General features: G+C 50.6%; 1 protein-coding gene across 1 annotated transcript in view; it reads left to right on the plus strand.

Moving 5' to 3' along the window:
* The first annotated feature begins 1900 nt into the window (after positions 1–1900).
* The window catches only part of ATL1 (atlastin GTPase 1), a 32443-nt gene continuing 11619 nt past the window's right edge, over positions 1901–22724 (plus strand). The window contains exons 1-7 of the mRNA XM_061998776.1: positions 1901–2040; positions 13267–13514; positions 13840–13974; positions 14805–14909; positions 15533–15583; positions 17369–17425; positions 21851–21943. Coding sequence (XP_061854760.1) covers positions 2007–2040; positions 13267–13514; positions 13840–13974; positions 14805–14909; positions 15533–15583; positions 17369–17425; positions 21851–21943 — 723 coding nt within the window. The 5' untranslated portion in view covers positions 1901–2006. The remainder of the gene's footprint in view (positions 2041–13266; positions 13515–13839; positions 13975–14804; positions 14910–15532; positions 15584–17368; positions 17426–21850; positions 21944–22724) is intronic.

Genomic DNA, 22724 nt, shown 5'->3' on the forward strand with positions numbered 1-22724 from the left:
TCCAATGCAAGAAATGCCCCCTGCCAACTCTGGTCTCTGCCCCTTTGAAGAAGCAACAGGCACATGTAATTTCAGGGATTATTTATAAAAACTGTTAGGGAGCTTCTGTGAAGGCCACGAGCAGCTGAGCTGCTGGTGGTCACAGTGCCTGGAAGCTGCAGGATTCAGCTGCCTGCCACGTGAGCCGGCACTTCAGTGAGCTGAAATGATATGTTTCACTCTGATGCTGTAAACACAGGGAAGAAGCCAACAGGAGGCAGTCCCCGAGTATTGGAGAAGGCACTTACAAATTAAGTATCAGCATATCAATGGAAGAGCGAAAACACATGGCTTTAGCATGGATGAGCTGCCTGGAACAGAAAATCAGTTCGCTTTGGAATGTTCTTCCTGCTTTCAAAAATAAAGAGTGAATCTTGCTGGTTCCTGTGCATTGAACAAAGCTGGATGGCCATCGATTTTCCCTGACCGCTGCAGTCCATGCTGCAGAAATGAGCAGCACTGTCCCAAAATCTCCTCTTGCACACAGAGTCTGGGACTCAGTTCCCTCATCCTTTCAGATTTTGGCCCTCTGGTGACTGCCATATTTCCAGCTTCTCAAGTGCCATTTGGCTTTTGGCTTCTCAAGTGCCATGCCATGCTTCTTTCAAGGTGCAGCACAGGGCTGTGACTTCAGACAGCAGCTTCTTGGCATCAAAAGTATGGATAAGCATTAGCGTGGCACACTGAGGATGCATGTGGTCTGCTGAGGGAAATGCCCGAGCTCTGTGACTCACATTGCAAAGGGCTTCAATGCTTTTCCTGGATTTGCACAATAAACACGGGCCTTGGAAGCTGCAGGATGGCAAAGAAAAAGAAATCAGAAGGGGATCCCTGCATCCCATCAGGAGGGATGTTTGGGCTGAGGTTGCAAGGCGCCCCTCAGGGCAGCCAGGGTCAGCATTGCTGCTCTCCTGCTGAAGTTCTGCACCTGGGTGTTCTCTCTTGACAAAGCACTGAATCAATCAAGAGGGTAATTGCTTGCTGGTAGAGGGAAATCTGGAGGGGAGGTGCATGTTATTGATAACACTGCAGATAATTTCCCCAGGGGTGCCCGAGCTCTGGTCCTTGAGCTGCATCTACAACATACAGTGTTTATCTCCTGCTGCCCATGGATGCTGCCAACACAGGCAGAATCGGGCATGCAGAAGCTGGCTGACCTTACCCCAGGGCAGGATCCCGCCAGTGATTTCTCAGCCTACATGTGCTTGCATGCTCACCACCTGCTCTGGGAAGTGTTTGAGTTCTCTGTGTGCATGAGCTGTGGTGCACGGCTCTGCTTTGGGGCCCTGTGTCTCACCTGGGTGCTCTTTGAGTATGAGTCGTCCCAGATAGGTTGGTGTTTTGTGTGTGAGTCCCATCCAGGAAGATATATGCGTGCATGAACCCCAAGCGCACCTCATGGTGGGCAGGCTGAGTGGAGAGCTGTGTGCCCAGTGCTTCCTCACACGTGGGGCCTGTTGGGGTGCCTAGTGCCCCAGGTGGGAATGCCTCCAGGGTGTGGGTGAGCTTGGTGCTCCCCAGGTGGAGATGCCCCTCATGTTGTTACCTCCATAAGCCCAGAGCCCTAGTAGGAATATCCGCACCCCGGCTGTGCCGGGTCTCCCAGGCATGCCCCCCCGTAGGCGTGCCTGTAGGGATGCCGGGTGCCCTGGATGTAGGGGGCACCCCTGGGGGCGGGTACATCGTGAAACGGGTGCCCCTGGATTTGCCCGTGCCTGACCCGCGGATATCAACGCCTGAAACCCCACGCATGGACGCCCGTGGGCGGGTGCGGCGTGGGCGGGTGTCCCCGGGGGCGGCGGGCCGCCGTGCCGTGCCACGCCGTAGCGGCGGGCGGGGATGCTGCTGCCGGCTCCTCCGCCCGCCCCGCGCCACCGCGGCAGCCGCGCCAGACGCAGCGCGGCTCGGAGCGCGCACGGAGCTTCTCCCGCAGCCGCCGCGGCCCGGGCAGCCCCCGCCGCCCCGCCATGGCCCGGAACCGCCGGGAGAGGAGCAGCTGGGGTAGGCGGCGGGGGGCGGCTGGCGAGGCGATCACGGGCGGGGCGGGCGCGGCCGCGAACAATGCCGGGCCTGCGGCGGCCCGCTCCCCAACGGGGCGGGGGGCGCGCCCGGCCCCGCCTGGGCCTGGGCCGGCGGGGCGGGGCGGTGGCGCTGCCGGCGGCCGCGGGGCCTGCGGGGGGCGGCCGCGGGGGGGCTCTGGCCGCCGCGGGAGGGGGCTGAGGGGCCTGTGGGGGGGCGGAGAGCCGTCATCTTCCCCCGAGGGGCCACACCGGCATCTTTTACTCCCGCCCCCTCCTTTCTGGGGTGTGGAGCCAGTGGCGCTGGGGCGTCCAGCGGCCCCTCCTCTCCGCGCTGGCTGCCCGCTTGCAGCATGGCCGGGGAGGTGGGTTCGGGCTGGTGGTGCTCCCGCCTCGGCAGTGTCCTCGGCCTGGCGTGCGCGGGGCTCTGCGCCCGTCACTGGGCCGCCTCCCCCGGACACCCACCTCTGTGCGGAGCCCCGGCTCTCCTCCGGCCTGCCCTGGCGTCCCTTGGGCCCGGAGCGGGTGGGGGCTGTCACCGGAGAGCACGAGTCCCGCGCACCCCACCTTCTACTTCAGACGAAGGTGCTCGCCTGCCCCGGAAAGTAGCTCGACAGAGGGATTTTCACGTTTCGGGAGGCTGTAGGGCTTTATCAGACCCTCCTTAGGGGCACCATTTAAAATCCTTCCCAAACCTCGCCTGAGCCCGGGGGAGCTGGTAGCAGCATCTGCGGGGTGTGGAGCGGGGTCACGGGGAGGAAGAAGTTCTGCGGCGTCTTCCTGCAAGGCTTCCGTTCTCCCTCGGAGCAGCCGCGGCTTCCCCAAGGGAGCCAGAGCTGGTCTCACAGGTGGGCTGCACTGAGCAGGCAAAGGGGCTCCAGGTGTCTTTTGCCCTTCGTATAGCCAGGGCTGCGGCCAAGCCTTCTGCATCCAGCTCTCAGCGATGTGTCACTGTACCAACTTACACTGACGTGTTGCTTGTTTTGTAGAAAATCATGTTTCATACAGCCATTTGCCATTATTTGAGGCCGACTAAGAGCATAATTTGTCATTTCCCCCAAGTCATAATCCATGTAAAATGGCTTATCGGTGCTTACTGTATCGTGTCTGGGCAGGCAGAGCAGGTGAGCTGAGCTGTGATGTTTAGATACACAAATTACATCCTAATTTGTGTAGATGAGTGGAGTATTTCCCATGGTAATGATTAACAGTTGAGGGACATGTTTGCGGAAGTGTTCGGATAACGGAGTGTGTGATGTGAGCAAACAGAGTGGGTGGCAGCCTGCGAGAGAGCGTGGAGGAAATGAGCAGTGCTCATTTGATCAGTGCCATTTTTAACTGTGACTCTTAACGAAGGTCGTTAGACCCTTGGGTAAACTGGAGGGAAATCTTCCCAGTGAACGTGCAGACGTTCTCAGCTTTGTCTCACAGAGCTGTCAGACCCATCTCTGCGTGTGTTGAGTATTGCACACACGTACACTCGACAGTGCTTTCCCGTCAGATCTTGTCAGCATAAGGAGAAAATGCAAATGATGCCGAAACAGATATAAACGGAGAAAACATCATCTTGGAAAGTGAAGCCTTGGTCCAGCAAGAGAATCATACAATTCTATTAGGCACATCCCTCAGTCTAAACATGCTGCTAAGCTGTGCTCCAGTGAAATGGGGTGTGTCTCCTATTTGCTGAACTCTTCTGTAGATACTCTGAGTTTTGCAAGAATCTGGAAACATCTGTGGGTCCAAGTAGATCTCTGTGGGATCAGCCACCTGCTGCTGCAAGCCACTCACAAGTCAAAGTCGCACCCCATCTTCCACAGAGGTTTACGTATTCCTTTGCCTGACTGGTTGACATTGCAGGTAATAAATTAGAGAGCAAAATGCCAGTAGTTTTTACCAGAAACAAAGAAAAATCCTCCTTTAATGAAAATGTCTGTTTGTACAAGAGAACCCCGTTGCCCTGAAAGGCGTGTTTACAGCCAGTGACTGCAGCATTGTCTGGTGACATCAGTCCGTGGGGTGACTCTTCCACTGCCACGTTTTTCAGCCTAGCTGGTGAAGGAGGAGTCTCAGGCTTTTGTTCAAACTGAGGCAGAAAGTCCTCGCTGCGTTCTAGAAATGGGCTTATGGGTCATTAAAAATATGATGCTATTTTGAAATGGATCAAACTTTGTCCTACTTACTGTCTAGTTAGTCAGGCCTGACGTGGGCAGCTGCTTAGTGCAACCCTTCTCCTTTGTTTCATGAATATAATTGGCTTTTTTAAAGATCACAGAGCAAATTAGGGTGAGTATATGGCACCCAGAAGAAATTGCTTCTGGCCAGCTATCAAAGCTGGGTCACTGTCACACACATACATCCTCAGGAGCGCGTGTGGCAGGGTGGAGAGCATCACGCGTAGGATTTAGCCCTGGGCAGAAGGTCAGCATAAGGCTAGGCATCAGTTGAGGCTCTCTCACTGAATGTGCTAAGTGGTGCATAGACCTCATGACTGCTGCTAGTTGCTGGGGGAATGACCGAGGGAGCTGCAGATGTCTCATTTTTCTGTGTAGTTTTTTGGTCAGAGTAAGGGACTCTGCTTTTTCCAAAGTAAGGATCGTTTGTCTAAATCCTGGTGGACACAGTGAAATCCAGCCAGCTCCATGAAGGCTTTGGAGTAGGTTACACTACTGTGTTCCTCAAATTCTTTCTGCTTGGCAGTTGCAGATGCTCATGTGCCTGCTCCCCCGTTACAGTAAAGCCATTAGAGATCTCTGCTCCCAGCTACTTGTTTAAACAGCACAGACTGGAACAAATTGTGTGAAATCTCTCATGTTTCCCATCGTGACCCATGTTGTAATTGGAATGACCCACTCGTCAAGAATTCAGTTTCAAAACCATAAAAGGGATTACAGAGGTTATATATACTTCTTGGTCAGGATTTTCAAACTGGATGTGAGATTTGTGAGAGGCCTTAAAGGGGCCCGATTGCCAGCAGGGGCTGAGCAACTCTTCTGGGGAGAAGGACTTCTCTCCAGCACAGGCCAGGTTGAAGTCATCAAGACCATGTTTTCAGACTGCACACCAATGGATTAAACTGGAAAGAAGAGGATGATTTTGGTAGCCCTTTGTTGTTGTTTTTTTTAACTGATAGCAGTAACATCCTTTCTGTTTGTCACTTGTTTTCTGACCTTTTATGGTGGGTTTTCACATTCCACTTACTGGCTTTTCTTTGTGACTCAGAATGCTGGGAACTTCCTGAAAAGTGAAAGCTGAGGTGTTTCAGACAGGCGGCCTTTTACACAGAAAGCCACCAGATATGAGAAGATTCACAACCAAATTACTACTTAGTAAGTGAGAAAAGAAACTGAAGCATGAGGACTTGACAGAAGAGAGAAGACACTGTTGCAGGCTAGACCTAAATCGCTAAACATGATCCTTGGTCTTTGTGCCTTTGGTTTTGAGGCAGCAGCGTTATGCAAAGAATTAGAATGGCATGGTCTCATCTGTTGGAAAATGAGCAGGAGCAGAGCCAGTCTGCCTTGCCCCTTTTGGGGGAAGAACTGAGTGCCCCGAACCTGCCTTGCATGGTGCCCGTGTGCCTCGTGTCGCTTCCATGCTGTGAGAGGCTTTGGCGTTGGCTGCCTGCCTGATTAATGGAAGGGGGAAGCAGCGCATGGAATTGGTTGTATCTTATTGTATTTTTTCTGCTAAGCCCATGGGTGAGAAACAGCATACATAAATGTTGTTTAGGGCTTAGGTGATGTTCCTAGGCAGCAGGCCTTATGTTAACTCCTCTGCTTCACTGTGTGGCACCTTCTCCATCAGGGGAGCGAGTCTGGTGCTGGGTGCTCTGGGAGGCTTGAGGTGTACTGTGGATCACCTCCAAAAGTCACTTCAGTCTAGAGACACCCCAGCTCCTTTGTTTCTGCCAAAAACGTTCATAGTTGCTGTGGGCTGAAGGAAGTTAAGTGTTATGACAGTAAAGTAACAGAACACAGATTTCCTAAATGGGGTAGAGGCTCCAGAGAAGTCGCTGAACTCTGCCAAGCCAATAAAACCTATTTAAAGAGCTCTATGTACGCAAACATTTTCTCCAGAGTGTAATTGCCTCTCATGCTAAATCATAGGATTTCATGGCACGTTTACCAAACTTATTTTTCAGGCAGTTGTAAGGACAAACGGGTAAAAATAATTTCATGTCAGAAATAACTAAATCAAGTACCAGTGTTGGAGGAAGGCTGGTTGCTGCCAGAGTGAATGAAGGACTGTGCAGAAGATGCATACTGGGGATGAAGTGAGAGCTTTGGAGAGGTCTTCTTGCAAGATAGATTTCAGACATCGTGTCACACCTGAGTTTGGCTGGGCTTAATTTGATTTAAGCAAGCAGGCCCAGGATTTGTACCTGACAAATAGGGAACAGCATTCTGGTAGCATTCTCTTACAACAGTCTTTCGACAGACAGCAGTGGCAGTAATGTTTCCTCAGAGTTGCCCACTTTGCCTTTGACTCAACCAGCCCTGGCATATGAACTGGCATGGATATAGCTGTCTAACATGACTTCAAACTTCCTGGAAAGCTTCTAGGAAAACCTCTATCTGATCTGCTTTTTTCCCAGGGTAGTTGTGTGCCTGTGTCTCCAAAGCTTGCTAATAAGGAACTCAGGCTGGGAGTTTCACAGCAGTAGACATTGCTGTTGTTCCAGAGCCAGCTGAGGCACTTCAGCTTTGTGTAAGTCCTAGTAGATGTTGTCATTAAAAAGTTTCACATTGGACTTTGAGATGTGTCTGTTGTGACAGGCAGGTTTGGTGGCCAGTAATCATCCAAGGTCTCATTTCTGTCAGCAGGAAGGTCCCAAACCACTTGTGTTATCAGCATCGTCATTCATCTCCTTGTTTTGTCTGCCAAAGGAAAGAGGGGCTGAATTGGCCAGGCTCTATCTGAAGCGGCTGTGCTGCCAGCTGGATGACTCAGGGCTGGCAGGAAGAAGGTGCACTCTGCATCTTACCACTGCTCCAAAAAAAGCAAAGGATGAGTAGCAAGCCTGGCAGCAGTAGCCACCCTACTCAGCTCCCTGCTGTGAGCATCCTAGGGTGCAGAGAAGCGGGGTGCTCGCCAGGAGCATGTGGGAGTGCAGATTGCCTTGGGCAGAGGTGTTGATGCTGCTGTGCAGCTGGCGTGGAAGGATTCACACCAACTTTGGGGAGGTTAGCTAGGATCTCAAAACAAGACCCCAAATAACTACCAAGAGTGGCCTTTTATTTGCCAGAGGACAGGGCTAATTTTTTGTATGATGGTTTTCTTCACCTCTTTCTAAGCAATGCCCTTCAGCTCTCTGGGTGAAGATCTTCATCATGGGCTGTTATTTACCCATCATTTGCATGGGGATCGAGAGCCTGCCTTGCACCTTAGCTCGTGGCAGAGTTATGATGACATCTGTACATCCAGACTGGGGAGGTGCAACTGATTCCCACTTGGACACAAGAAGGTCTGGCTCTGCCCTTCCCACTTGCTGCTGCATTTCCCAGACCACCAGCCCAAGTGTGAGGAGGCAGAGAGCCAGACTGGGGCCCAAGGTACATGTGTAGATGTGCAGCTTCAGGGGGGGCTCAGTGGCTCTGGTTAGGGTGTGCTACTGGTGAGTAGGGCCTGGTGATTCCCTTCCCTGGGTCCGGGAATCCTCTGATGCCATGAGGTGGCATCACAGCAGAGGTGTGAGCTGCTTGGCCATGTGGCCAGCCGTGCCCTGGACAGAGGAGATGCAGGTGAGATATAGAAAGGGGAGATGAATATCTGTGTGTATTGTTAAACCCAGCTCAGGAGGCTTTCTGACCTGCTGTCTAGGGATCCTGTGAGAGTGGCACAGGTGAGATTGCAGAGCAGTGTTGGGTGTAAGAGAGAGCCTTACGCAGCCAGGCTTCCCTGCTTCATCCTCTGAAAGACATGGTCTCCCAGGAGAACTTCAGTCTAGACACCTTATGGCAACCCCATGCTGAGGGAATTTGCTAGCTCATAGCTGCCCAGACCAGGCTCCTGCAGCAGCCTCAGGATGCAGCTGTGTCCTGCTGTGCATCCTTTGTGTGTAGGATCCATACAGGTTACTGCTCTACAACACCCCCTCTGCTTTGCTTCGATGCTTTGTCTCTCATTCTTCCCTCATTAGCTGGGTAAGATGCAGAGCTCTGTGCAAGCCTGTCTTAGAGAGAAGGAGGGGATATGTGATGCATGCTCAAAGCAATGCTGCCTTTCCCAGCTTCCTCAGAGCTTTGCTGATGATTGTTGGCTGGTTGTCGTGCGTCGGAGGTAGTTCAGCATGAATAGAGCGAGCAGAGCTCATGCCACAGTGGCAGCCTCACTGAATGTGATAAATACAAGGGAGACTGCAGCTCAGAGAGAGATGTCTTTCTTTTCCAGTGCCATTTGCAGAAAGCAGATAAGCTTTCTGGAAGCTGAAGCTCTCTGGAGAACGTGCAGAGGGATCAAGCCTGACTGCAAGGTCTGTTCAGTGCTTGGCTCATGGTATCATCGGGGGCACTGTGATATGTTTGTAATGTAAACAGCTGGGGTGAACACGGCTTCAAAAAGGGTCTGCACAGTGATCACTGCTGATCAAATTAATCCCTGGAGGGCTGTTGGTAAGCATCTTAGCCCCTTCCATTCCAGGGAAAAGGGAAAGCTTTCCATCAAACTTCTATTTTCCCTCCTTGTTAGTTTGTTTTTCCATGCAGTAAAGTAACCGGGTTCAAATACACTCAGGTCAGCAGCGCTGCATGCCACCTGTGTATTTCAGAGGGCGTGTCAGGGGCACAGGCTGCAGCCTCTGCTTTTCATGGCCAGTGCTTGGATAGGTAAGGCTTCTAGGATCCACGAGAGCACAAGAGCAGGGCTGGCAAATTGGCTTTCTCAGGATCTGGTTAGGCAGCCCGTGTTTGCACAGACAGGGGGTCACGGCTGCATTTCATTCTCTGGAGTGAAATGTTACTTATTGTGCAAACTCCTTTAAGGAAGGAGCTGGCTTTATTAGTTGGAAAGCAGTCAGCGCTTCTGTGACCTGTTCTTCTGTAGCTAAGGAAGAACAGGTTTAAGCAAGCACTCACCAAAGGTATGTTGCATAATTAGTGGTATGTAATTTATCTAAATTGTTCTTCCATAGGAGCTTAAATACGTTAGACAGTGGCTGTCAGTCTGTACACAAGCACAATGTGAAGATGTTGATTGAATTTACTTAACTTTAACAAAAAAAAAAAGCCCTAGAGCAGTTGAAGAATGCTTTATTTTTAACTTAGACCCTAATAAAGTGATCAGTATGTGCTGTGTTACGGGGCTGTCTGTGTGAGCTGGGCCATTTCCTTGCTGCTGTCTGACAGCCTGGTGTGTATGAATGCAAATTCCCATCTCCTTCACCTTTCCTCTTTGAATCACCGTGTAGAAGAGAGACTGTGGATTCCTCCCTGCTTTAGAGTCATGGAAATGAGCTGTTATGAAATGGGGAAAAGGCACCGTATCCTGGCGGTTTCTGAATGAGCAGCTTGAGAATTGACGTAATTGCAAGGCGCCGGGAGAGAGCAGACAGAAAGGAGGAGTCAAGTTAGAAAATGAGTGAAAACAATAGTGTGTTTAGGAAACCTGAGCTCTCCTTCCTTTCTTTTTTTTTTGCCAAATGATATTTTGCCATTACCAGGTACAGCTTCCTTCAAAGCAGGTAATTTATGCTGGAAAGAGCAGTTGAAATGATTATTTGCCAGTAATGCTCAGCCATTTTATCAAATAATCTCTGGCTCTGTGACACAGCAAATAACATAATAAACAGAACATGGAAGTTTCGTCACACAGAAACAAATATAAAGGATAGTTTTGTCTGCAGATGGCATATATGAAAAGAAGCAGAGATAACAGGGCTGCAGTTAATTCAAAGACCTGCTTAATGTAATGTTTTTTCTCTTGATACCTCCATTGAACTGGGAGGTGAAGATATCCTGCTTGTTATACTTTGTATTTTATCCCTGTATGCTGCAAACAGCCTGGCTTTCCTGGTGTTTAGGGAATGGAAGCAAGAATGTCTCCTAGGAGACCACGGCTGCTTTGGACTGTTACCAGAATTCTCCCCAGTCTGTCAATACCTGCTAAACAAAGTGTGCTCCTTACAGCTTCTGATGTCACCAAGGGACAGCACATTCTCTTCCCCTCTGCACTGGTTGTTGCTCTTTTCAGCAGCTGCACCGAAGGGAGAGGAATATTGGGAGATCCTGTCCAGGCACCAGCAGCAGCAGGAGGAGGGTCTGGCACCACCTGTCCCTCTGGTAGCAGGATGAGAGGGACTCTCCTCAATCCCTCTCAAGGTGCTTGGATCCTTGACTAGAACTGTCAGTCCATTCAGCTGTCTGAGCTGGAGCCATCCATGCTGCCTTTCCCAGTGCTTGAAGCCTGCAGACAGCAGCGTCTGTACTCATCTTGGTACCCAGCTGGGCTCTCTGGCCCTTAGTGCTAGTATGGGGTGACTAAAATGCTGATACTTCTCACCCTCTGTCTTTGTGCCCAGAGGTGGGATTTGTCTGCTCTGGGGAGGTGGCACAGCTATTTCACCCACACCCTTGGTGGCTTGTCTAGAGTCAGAAATGTTTAGATTTGCTTCAGCTTACAGATTTTTTCCTACCTCTGCCACGAGTCACATCCTATACAAGGATCTCTCCACTGTCCTTTCTGGGCAGCCATAAAAAGGAAAAAGAATTGGTCTGAGTTGACTGAGCAGGGCGTTGGGAAACACCACAGGAGAGGAGGCATTTCCACTCATAGCCTTTATATGGCACTTGCAACATGGCAGGGCTTAAAAAAAGAGCCTGTGTGAGCTCACAGGTGAGCCTGTGGCCCTCTGGCACCTGTCCATATTTTGGTGTTGGGAAGATCTTAATGCTGGAAACAGTGTTTGGTGTGTGCAGCAAGAGGACTGACTGCTGTCAGAGCCTTCATTTCTCAAGCCATGGGGCTATATGTGCCGGGGTCCTGGGTCTGTGGATTTGGAATGGGAAGGACGTCGGGTTGGGTTTTTTTTCCTGGAGGCCCCTGAGCTGGTGTTTGAAGGGAATTTGGTGTTACTAGTCCCTGGCTGCTGCAGTCTGGTGGAGAATCTAGCCTTGCAGAGGGTTTGGGACTTTGTTTTGCTAAAAAACCTCCAAGCATTGGGAAGAAAAGATCTTTGTCTTTCAACTGTGAGCAAAGAAAGCTCATAGTATATGTCTGAGAGTCACCAGAAATCCCCTAGCAACCAGGCTTAATGATCCTGATATTTTGTGGCAGGATCATAGGAAATCAGAAACTCGTACAAAAGTGCTGCTGTTACTTAAAATATGAAGCTGCTGCTGGAAGCTTCTTTATAAAGAGGCCCAGAATGGGCAAACCCTGTTCCTCTTGGTATTTATAGCTTGGCTTCTAGCATATGCACGCATAGTCCTTGTGCTTTGAAACAGCTAGGATTGGCTGAAAACTGGCTCCCCGAGATCAGGGTCTGAAACAGAGACCAAGGAGGTTGAACTTGAGGCTACTGTGTTTGGAAAGTTGTGGCCTGAACCAACGAATCAGGAAGTTCTTGTCAAAATACGGGGGAACTTTCCATCACACACTTCCCTCCCCTCTGGCGAGGCGATTTCACATGACTGTAGGTGAGCTGCCTGGCATCATTAATCTCCTTCAGCATCCCTTTCCTGTGCTTGGAAGTTTGGAGCCAACAAAGGGAAAAATTCCTGAAGCTGCACTGCTCATTGCAAACCCCAAGGCTGCAGTGTCTGTGGATGGCAGGTCTGAAAATGCATCTGCCTCCCATCTTGAGACAGGTACACAAAGCAGCCTGCATGGATCATGAGGACCTTCAATGCTGTCACCTCAGTCACCTCAGCTGCTTGAATCCGTGGAGGAGCACGAGTCTGCCTGGCATACTGCCATTGCTGAGTGACCCAACACTGGGGTCCTGCCTATCCACTCCAAAGGCTCCTGCTATAGTGTTGTGTGGGACCCTCTTGTAAACCAGAGCAGCACTGGCCTCCTGCTGGGGAGCATCTCTGTGGGGAGCATTGCCATTTTGGAATGGGAAAGTGAGCAGTGCCCGTGCCTTGCTTTTGTTTTCCACTTGGGAGAAGTGGTTTTTATCAGGATGGGCATGTGTCTTTGTGGCCTGGCTCCTGCTGGGGCTGTCTTGGGGGAGGCTGGCGATGAGGTTGATGGCAGAAGCAGCAGGTTACACTCTGAGCATTAATGCAGACTGCAGATGGAGTAGGACTCTGCTGTTGCTACAGAAACAGCAGTTGCACAGGATGCATCAAGGCAATGTCCTTTGGTAGAGACATGTGGTACTTAGACACCTCAGCTTCAGTGCTGCATCCATATTTGTGATAGCCTTCAGGAGGGACCTGATGGGGAGTGTCCAGAAGAGAGCAGTCAAATGCCTAGACAATGGGGTAGCAAGGGATGATTAAGGGGCTTGGGTTTCTATTTTCCAGCAGACAAAAAGATAAAGGAGATGCTATAGAATCATAGAATCACAGAATGGTTTGGGTTGCAAGGGACCTCATCTTGTTCCAGCCCCCTGCCAAGGGCAGGGACACCTTCCACCAGACCAGGTTGCTGCAAGCCCCATCCAACCAGCCCTTGAACACTTCCAGGGATGGGGCAGCCACAGCCTCTGTGGGCAACCTGTGCCAGGGCCTCACCACCCCCACAGGGAAGAACATCCTCCTTACATCTCATCTCAATCTCCTCTCAGTTTGAAACCATTATCCCTCGTCCTGTCACTCCATGCCCATGTAAAAAGTCCCTCTCCAGCTCTCTTGTCAGCCCCTTTAGGGACTGGAAGGCTGCTGGAAGGTTTCCCCAGAGCCTTCTCCAGGCTAAACAACCTCAGTTCTCTCAGCCTGTCTTCACGTTAAGGCACTCTTAGTTGTTGCAGATGAGAAGAGAGTGATCTGTTCTCCATGTCAGCTCTTGTAGAACAAAAAATAATGGGTGTGTTTTGTCAAGGGAGATTCCATCAGGGACCATACAGACAGATGGCCCCAAAGCAGTGTGGGGTCTTTGCTGAGGTGTCTGAGGGCAGTTTTGACAGACATCTGCTCTGAGTGATGCTGTTTTGGGTTGGATAGTCGGGCTAGCTGGCCTCTTACCACCCTGTCCAGCCCTGCTGCCTGTGACCCTGTAGTTTGCAGAAGGAGGAACCTAACAGCTCTCGTTTTACTTGTATATGCAGGTAGTTTTGCAGAGAAGACTTATGAGTGGAGCTCAGAGGAGGAGGAGTCTGTGAGGAAGGCAGGACCAGTGCAAGTCCTCATTGTTAAAGATGACCATTCCTTTGAACTGGATGAAGCTGCCCTGAACCGCATCCTCCTCTCAGAGGCTGTGAGAGATAAAGAGGTTGTGGCCGTGTCTGTTGCTGGAGCTTTTAGAAAAGGAAAGTCCTTCCTGATGGACTTCATGCTGCGGTACATGTACAATAAGGTATGGCTGCAGCTCATGTGGCTCTTCCCAGGTGTATGGTGCTCATCCCTCCCGCGTCCTGCCTATGGATGAGCTGGATGGAACACTGGCTTGGAGCTCTAGGAATGCTCAAGCCTCTCATGGGCTCAAGCCCATAGCATGGGCTTCACAAAATAAAAAATACAGCCCTTTGCACCAGAGGGTCTCTAAGTGGATGCTTGACTTTGGAGCAGAGACATTCACATTAGCTGCTCTGTGGAGAATCAGGGGCTGCCACCCTCCAGCACTGGGTGGAGGCAGCACAAATGATGGGAACTTCAGCAACTTCTTCTGTTCCTGGCTGCAGGAAGCAGTGGACTGGGTTGGAGATTACAACGAGCCTCTGACTGGTTTCTCCTGGAGGGGAGGGTCTGAGCGAGAGACGACCGGCATTCAGATCTGGAGCGAGGTTTTCCTGGTGGACAAGCCCGATGGTAAAAAGGTGTGTGCTTCTTTCTTGCATAGCTGTCTGTTGCTGGTCAGCTCAGTTTCCTCTTCCAGCTTTTGGAAGACTCCCCTGTCTTAAGTGACTCCAGTGCCTGTGCAAGTTTAGAGGTCTTCAGTGCCATGTCTCTAGTTTAGCGTGAGTGGGTTTAATGCAATGGGTAGGTATGATGTCTGGGTTTCCCTGTGATGCTCACTGGGTGTCCTTCTAGCTCTGAGCATCCCAGAGTTTGTTTCTCTGCTATTCCTAAAGATCCTGAATCTGACGTTCTTGCAAACTACTCCCCATTCCTAGAGCACTAGCTGTAAAATGGAGTGTCTTCATTCAGGATAGTCAAATACAACACAAGCTGGATTTTGGGACATCCTTCAAATTCAGCTTCAAGCCAGGAACATTTGTATTGTTCTACTCTATGACAAAGAGCCCAGCACCAAAGTAACACTGGTGTGATTTCTGATCCTGGCTGAATGTGGTCTGGGTTAAGAAGGTGTGATACACTGCCCTGTTTGGCTTGTATGACATGAAGCTAATGCAGATTTGGGGAAAGACCTATCTCTCCTGACAGCAGGAATTTGGGGAGCAAAGCACTTCCCCCCTTTGTGCTGCATTCATTTTGCTGCTGACTGGAGTCATTGCACTGTCAGGAGTTACTGGGGCTGCTCGTTTCCTTTGTCCCCCAGCAGTGCTAAGTCTGAGGCAGAAGCAGTGAGATTCCCAGCACAGTAATGTACTTATGAGTACTTATGAAAGCACTTATGAGTGCTTTCTCTTGGGTGCAGATGCTGGGTGGGTGCATCCGAGCTGACGGGGATCTCTTTGCCTCTCAGGTTGCAGTGCTGCTGATGGACACACAGGGGACCTTTGACAGCCAGTCCACCCTGCGGGATTCAGCGACCGTCTTTGCCCTTAGCACAATGATCAGCTCCATACAGGTAAGAAAAGGGATGTCTCCAGGAACCGTTTCCTAAAAGGTAATGACACAAACCCAGGAGCCTAACACAGCAGCTGGCCAGGGCCTTTGGTGGGAGAGAGAAAGGCCAGCAGGCTGGCTGCACTGACTGCAGGATTAATACTGAACTCCATCATCACAGGAAACAGTCTCGTCTTGTCATCTGCCCCCAAGGGCAGGGCCAGCAGCAGATGCACCCCTGTGCTTCCAGCTACCAAAGAGGAAAACACCTTGGTCTGAGGAACTGAGAATGCAGTCATCTCAGTGCTGCTGGAGAAACCTCTGGGCTGGAGACATTCACACACCAGTAACCACTTAGCCTGTTAAGGCTTCCCTTCCTACCATTGCCCTTTGCTCTTGGAGCACAGCATGAATGGTATGGAATCTGTGTCTTGGTACAGTGCCAAGCACATCATAAAAATGGAGGAGAAGGAACAGTATTTGCAACTGACAGGCTTCCAGGCTGGGGCATGGCAGCCTCTGGTGTGCCCATGCTGCAGCGTTTTGCTGCACAGGGAGCAGCAATATCTGTCTGTGGGAGTCTATCCAGCAATACAGCTCTGTTTGGTTTGGGTTTAAAATGTTTTTAAATGTTTTTAAATGCAGGTTTACAACTTGTCTCAGAACGTGCAGGAGGATGATTTGCAGCACCTGCAGGTAAGACCCACATCCCTGCTGCTTCACATCCCTGGGGGCCTGGATCATGCTCTGCACTTGCAAGCCATGTTCTCTGGAAAGCTGCTTTCACACTGGTAGCCACAAAATGTTTTCCAGCTTCCCAGCTCTTATTTTGGTCCATGGGCAGGGAGGAACAGTTGCTTAGATTGAAACCTGTCTTCCTTACGCTCTGATAGTGTGTCTCCTTGGGGGCCTGGGCAGTCAGTGGGATACTTCCCAGGAGGGACTGTTCCTGTCTCTGGGCCACACGTCTTCCTGGAGGCTGATGGCCTGTGGAGCTGGAAAGGGCCTGGGCTGTTCTTTCTGCTGCAGTGGATGGCTAGAGGGCACAGAGAGGCTGAAAGAACTAAGACTCTTGAGTCAGAGACAAAAGTGACTGAGGAGAGAAGGCGGTGATGTTCTTCAGCTGTGTTTGAGGCCATTGCAAAGGGAAGGACATTATCTTTTCCTGTGTCCACAGTGCACAGCACCAGTTGTCCTTGTGCAGCAGCCAGAAAGGGTTAAGTTGACTTTCTAATGGCAGGGTCAGAGGAGCATCAAGCGGACTGTGTATAGGGCAGGTGAAGAGTACTCATCATGGTGTGGAGCACCCATCACACATCTGCCAGGAACAGACACAGCTCACTCTGGCTTGTGTTTCCTTACATGGGATTATGGTGGGGTTCTGAGAGAGCAGAGACCCATCAGAGGTCAGGACTGACCCATGAGGCTGGAAACATGCAGTGACTTGCAGTAAAGGGCTAAAGTGACTGGTAACAGGGAGGGATGCAGGGTAGTTAACCATGTCCTGGCTGTTCTCCAGCCAGGAGTAAAAGTGCTGGTTTTACCAAGGTGATGGGGAAGCTGGAGGTGGAAGTTGCACTGTTTACACTGTAGGACATGATCTGTGCATTGTTAGGAGAAGCCCAAAGAAACTGGGAACTGGTTTCTAAGCCTGGATATCGACATCTGGTACTGGCTCAAGACAGATGACCCTTAAAGGTAATTTCTGTTGGAGACAAGCAGCTAATGGGATTTTTGTGGCACAGGTGTCCTGCTCATTTCCTGGTATTACCTCTGGCTTTCTCTTCTGTTTAGATGATTAGTTGGTTAGGTAGGTTTTTCCAGGAGCTTAAGAAAAAAGAAAGAAAAGCAAAAGTCCAGCAGGAAAAATCAGCATTTGAAGGCTTCTGCATCATTTCAGTCATTAAATCTTTTTAACAATAATGCCTTTTTAACAGTGACCTTACCCAATGCAACTCTGATCTTTTGCTCTGGATTTTAAGCTGGTTGTGGTTTAACACGTTGACCCATTTCTAGGCATCTGTGAAATATGTTATTGTGCTTTCAGTTAGAAATTGCAGTCCAGGGAGACTGGAGAGCCCTCAAATCTTGCTGGTAGGCTGATCTTACAGTCTTTGCACGGTGGGGGTTTGCAGAGAAAGCTCTTATTTCTGAATTCATTTCCGCTTCTTCTTGGAGTGTTTGGAGAGAACGGGTCTCCAGCAGTCCCCTGGAGCACGTGAAGTTTCTGGTTGGTGCAAAAGCAACAGCAGATTTGAGCCATTTTTCACAGATTTAGCAGCCAAAAATTCTGGTCTGAGGTCTTTCACACGAGGCCTCAGCATGGCAGCTGTCTGTAAGAGCTCGGTGGGCTGGGACCTGAAAGCACAACAGCTGCCTGCTTTCTGTTCCAGCCCCACAAAGCCCCTGCCCCTTACCACTGGTGCCTGTGGGAGCAGACTGCTCAGCTCACAGTCCTGTTGTTCTCTGCTCTCTTTCCAGCTTTTCACCGAGTATGGCCGGCTGGCCATGGAGGAGACGTTCCTGAAGCCTTTCCAGGTGAGCCCGAGGGCCCTGGCCAGCACAGGTTCCTGCCTGGAGGTGGCTTGTCCTGGAGCCAGGGGCTTCCCGGTGCACTGGTGGCCTGGCCCCGAGCCGGTGGCTTCACCACGAGGTGTCACTGCAGTTTGCAGGATGGGAGCAAATGGGGATGCTGAGGGACAGGCTCAGCTGCACTACAGCAAGGTTTTGTGCTTCCTTGCCCCCAAAGAGGCTTCCAGATACATGCAACGCCCCTCTTTCTTTCCTCTCTGAACCCTTACCATCCCCAGAGCTCTGCTCTCTCCTGCCAGATGTCCTGCTGGGCTTGGAAGGCCATAAAGTTTTGCAGCAGGTTGGTCACATGGCCTACCTGGGGTCTCTGAGAGGTTTGAACCCTCCTGCCCTGAGAATCCCTGCTCCTGGCAACAGGAAAAGGAGGATTAGCTCAGAGCTCTCACTCTCAGGCTCGGTTTAAGTGGGGTTTTAACTTCAAATAAGGGACATCTGTTCACCCTGCTGCTTCCCAACCTGTGAAAAGCTGGCATTCAGAAAAGGGAGAGTGTTGGGCAGCCCCCAGCTTGCTCTTGACACCAGAGCTGTGAGCTGCTTCAGGGGTAGGAGGATGGTTGTTTGTGACAGCTTCTTTCAGGAGAATAAACATGAGTGAAAAGAGAGAAAGCAGCAGGCAATGGGGCAGAAGGTAGCCATGGCGTGGCTATGGCAGCTCACCAAAGCTCCAGTCCCTTAATAGATTGAGTCATTATTTTGTAATCCCGAGTGTCTGGAGGCTGAGGAGGTGGTTGAACAGGTTTTGAGGTCACTGGGGCCAGGTGTGAGGCAGGGAGCAGGGCCTGAGGGGCTGGAGGAGTGATGCTGTAAGGTCCCCAGCACCCTCAGGCTGCACTTGGAGCTGCAGGGCTCCTTGCATGATTGGGGTGGTAAACAGAAAGAAAACGCTTTCTGTGGGGCTCTGGCCTTATCCAATACAAGTTATTCCTTTAACCAGATGCCCTTTGTCAGTCCCAATGGCTTGGTCCCACTTCCACCTGGCATCTCTCCTAGGTTAGGGGGTAGCTGGATAGGGGTTGTGGGCTTCCCAAAGTGGAAAACAGCAGAGAGCAAAGTGTGCTGTAAAAATGCAAATGGAAATGGGGAACAGGTTAGAGCTGTTTGCCTTTTGCCTTCCAACGTAAAAAGAGGATTGCCCTCCTCATCATCATCCTGAAAGACACAAGGGGTTTATAAGGTATCTGATCAGGAAACAGAAATAAAATGGTTAAAAAATTTAACAAATGGGCAAATGATGAGCCCACTGGGGAGCTTTGAAGATGTATCAGATGCTGGCATGGGCAGCATCCCATAAAGGGTGTTAGAAAGCTACCAGTAGAAACATACTACTTGTAGTAGCCGGAGCTAGGAGAACATTGTAATGTGGTACAGAAACAAAGCAGACATTAAAGAAATCTTTCTGCTTGTTATTTAAAACCTATCAGGGTAGTGTAGCCAAATGTTTCAGGGAAAGTGAAATACGTCCTGCTCTATCAGGAAGGAGGAGGCTGTAAGGGGAAGCTCTTAAATATGCTTAAGTCATTAGGGCTGGATAACAGGCTCTGATTTTACCAAAGACCATAATTGCTGTCAGGTCACACAGTTCTGTGGATAGCAAAGCCTTGTCAAACAATCCCATTATCCATTTTTAAAACACCATGAGTTGGGTTGATAGAGGTAACTATCACCAGGATGCTTTGCCTCCTGTAGGCCTTATCTCCCCACCATAATGATTAAAAGCGAGTGAACAACACACCAAGTCAGCATTGTCTGTTTTAATCCGTGGTAAATGGATTAAAAACTCATTAACTGATAGATGACAGAGCGTGCTGAGCTCATTTTATAGGGAATCATCATCCTTCAGAAGTGTTTCCTCAGGGCTCCCTCAGGGTCTCTCTGATTCACTGTCATTTGCATTAATGATCAGGAGGAAATATCAAAGGGCTGGTGGTAACCCTTGCAGGAAGGATTCCGTCAGGAGGGCTAATGGTGATGTGGCCAGGTGAGCAGTGGAAGTGTGTCCACCTCACAAAACATGTTTCTGAAGACAGCTGAACATGTTGATTAGGAAGCAGGAGGTAGGTGATGGCAAATAACCTGCTTGTCCAGGATGGGGCAGTGAGCTGCTCAGTGTCTGCAGCTGAAGCTGGACAAAGCCAGACTAGCAATGAGGAGCACACTGTTAATGAGGGAGCAAGTTACTGCTCAGAGTGGCTTAATAAGAGATGCAGGGGCTGCTTTGGTAACTGCAAGCTTTAAACTAACAGCTCCCTTTGCAGAAGAGAGTTAATAGCTTGGGTTCCTCAGGTGAGGTTCCAGGCCTGTAAGTCAAAAGTTTGCTGGGCTGGAGGGGCTGAGGATGACTGTGAGGCATGGGGAAGACAGCATGTCTGCAACAATTTTACTGAAGACTGAAAAAGAAGATAACTGCCGAGTCAAACAGTGCAAGGCATGTGTAATGTGTCTGGGGAAAAGTCCTGAACGTGGACATGGCTCCTCAGCACCTCATGGCCTTAGAAAGAACAGCATGTCCTTGAGCAGCTGAATGCAGTTGCAGTGGCTGTTACGCAGTTAGAAATGGCCAACACACTGTTCTTTCTTTCTTTTTTAACCTTTCCTGATGTTTTATGGAAGAGAAATCAGGAGGGGAAATATTTTCCCTCCTTCCACTAAATCTTTGTTTTAAACATAGACAATTCTTAGGGAGATTCCAATGAAATGGATTCCTGTCCTGCTTATTCATGTGCACGAGAGGAACCCTTGGCACCCCTGCCAGGCCTTCCTGGGCTTCACTGCTCAGGGCTTTCCCCTCCAGACTGTGTATCCTTTATGGAGGACATGGGTCCCTTGCACAGCTGAGGCACTGGAGACAGGATCTTTTCTGAAAATACTGCAGGTTTTTTTAAAGATTAAAAGTTGACCATCCTGGTATTTATTTATTTATTGCACAGGAACTTTGAATGCCTCAATAAAAATTACAAAAGCCAGTGATTTCTTATTCAGCCTCGTTATCCTGCATCTGCTTCTCATTAAAAGTCTGGCTGGAAAGCTGCCCAGTGAGAAAGACTGAAAAAATGAGCCTGTAAAATTCCCATAGGATGGAGCTAAATGTGGCTGGAATTAGGGAGCTCGTTGCCTTTTGTCCTGGTTAGCAAAATTCTCTTTCTTGTTTTGCAGTTGAAATGATTGAGGCTATTCTTCATGCTTGGGAATCAAAGTGCCCCCCAGTGAACCCATCCCACAGACTGAGGTTTGCCCCCACCTTCCACTGCCAGCACATGGCCACACGTGCCACAAGCCCCTGAGGTCTCAGAGGGGGTTTTCACAGAGGAGCATTGCCCCCAGGGAAGGCATGAGGTGCTGCTGGAGCTGGGCATGGGCTCAGGGCTGTGCCTTGTGGTGGCGTGAAGGTGGGGATGAGGGTGCTGGGGAGTTCTGCCACCGCTGTGGGCTCCGGTGGCTGCTGCTGCGGTGGTGGTGGCAGGGAAGGAGGCTCTGAAAAACCCTCACAAACTCCCTTTTGATAGCCTACAGCAGAACTGAGCACCTCATATAGCCAGTCACAGAATCCCAGAATGGTGTGGATCCAGAGCTCCTCCAGCCCAACCCCCTGCTAAAGCAGGTTCCCCTCCATCAGGGGGCACAGGAACGTGTCCAGGTGGGTTTGGAAACCTCCCGAGAAGGAGCCTCCACACCCTCCCTGGGCAGCCTGGGCCAGGGCTCCCTCACCTCAACAACAAAGAAGCTTTTCCTTGTGTTTAAGTGGAGCTTTCTGTCTTCCAGCTTTTGTCCACTACCCCTTGTCCTGTCACTTGAGACAACAGAAACAAGTACTGCCCCATCCTCTTGCCAAACACCTTTTAAATACTTATAAGTGTTAATGAGGTCTCCCCCCAGTCTTCTCCAGGCTGAACAGCCCCAGGTCTCAGCCTTTCCTCACAGAGATGTTCAGTCCATTTATCATCTTGGTAGCCCTGTGCTGGCCTCTCTCCAGCAGTTCCCTGTCTTTCTTGAGCTGGAGAGCCCAGAACTGGACACAGCACCAGGACAGGCTGGGAGTGACCTGCTGGAGAGCAGCTCCAGGAGAGAGAGACCTGGGAGTGCTGGAGGGCAGCAAATAACCATGAGCCAGCAATGTGCCCTCGTGGGCAAGAAGGCCAATGGCATCCTGGGATACATCAAGAAGGCAGGTCAAAGGAGCAGGTCAAGGGAGGTTCTGCTCCCCCTCAACTCTGGCCTGGTGAGGCCTCATCCTGTTCCTATCGTTAGCAGAAAACAAGAGAGCTTTGCCCTTGAAAGATGAGGTTTTTGGACCTGGCTCTGGAGCAGCTGGTAACTGACTCGGTGGGTGCTGCATGGCCCTGACACTGTTGTGTTTCTGTCTCTCTTTTCCAGTCCCTGATTTTCCTTGTTCGTGACTGGAGCTTCCCGTATGAATTTTCCTACGGCTCTGATGGCGGTGCAAGGTTCCTGGAGAAGCGGCTCAAGGTGTGTTCTGTCTGATATGGGATCATATAAGGAGCAGTGCCAGCCTGGGGGTACCTTCCTGGGTGATGAGGAGTGAAGAGGCAAATGTAGGATGTGACCCAGGGATGATACAGTGCCATCAGTCAGCTGAGTGAGGAGCGCACAGAGCATGAGGGGGAGGCCTTGGTCTGGGAGACCTGTAGTCTCCAGAGCCCCAGCAGCAGTGAGGGTTCAGCTGAACAGCCCCAGCACTAGCTCTTGGGCGTGAACTGCAGTGTGCAGTGATGCTGGCTACAGTCACACTTAGCCAGTGCCTTAAAATCACAGAACAGGTATTTCAAGAGGCTGAATTCCCTCTCCACTTTCAGTGGAGAGCTAAGCCTGTGCTGGGCGGCACTCTGGGGCTCTCTTGCTGGCCTTGGAGATGGGGATCAGCAGAGTCCCTGGAGACCAGTAACCAGGGTACCTATCACTGCCTTAGTGGTGGGTAGTTGTGCAGTAAAACTGGTGGGTATGCGTTCTGCTGGGCCTCATCAGGAAATGCATGGGTGACATGGTTGTGGAGAGACTTGATCAAAGGGGAGACAAGAAAGGCCCAATGGGACATCCCAAATATTTCTGTATTCCAGTCATATATGAACAGGCACATTTTCCAAACTATAATAACATGCCCCAGGGCATGTCACAGAATCACAGGATCATGGAGTCCAACCCCTCCCCTCACCCTGCCCAGCCCACCACTAACCCATGGCCCTCAGCACCTCAGCTCCAGGGCTTTGCAATAGCTCCAGGGATGGGGACT

This window comes from Colius striatus, chromosome 6, assembly GCF_028858725.1.
Source record: "Colius striatus isolate bColStr4 chromosome 6, bColStr4.1.hap1, whole genome shotgun sequence".
In the NCBI taxonomy this organism is placed as follows: Eukaryota; Metazoa; Chordata; class Aves; order Coliiformes; family Coliidae; genus Colius; species Colius striatus.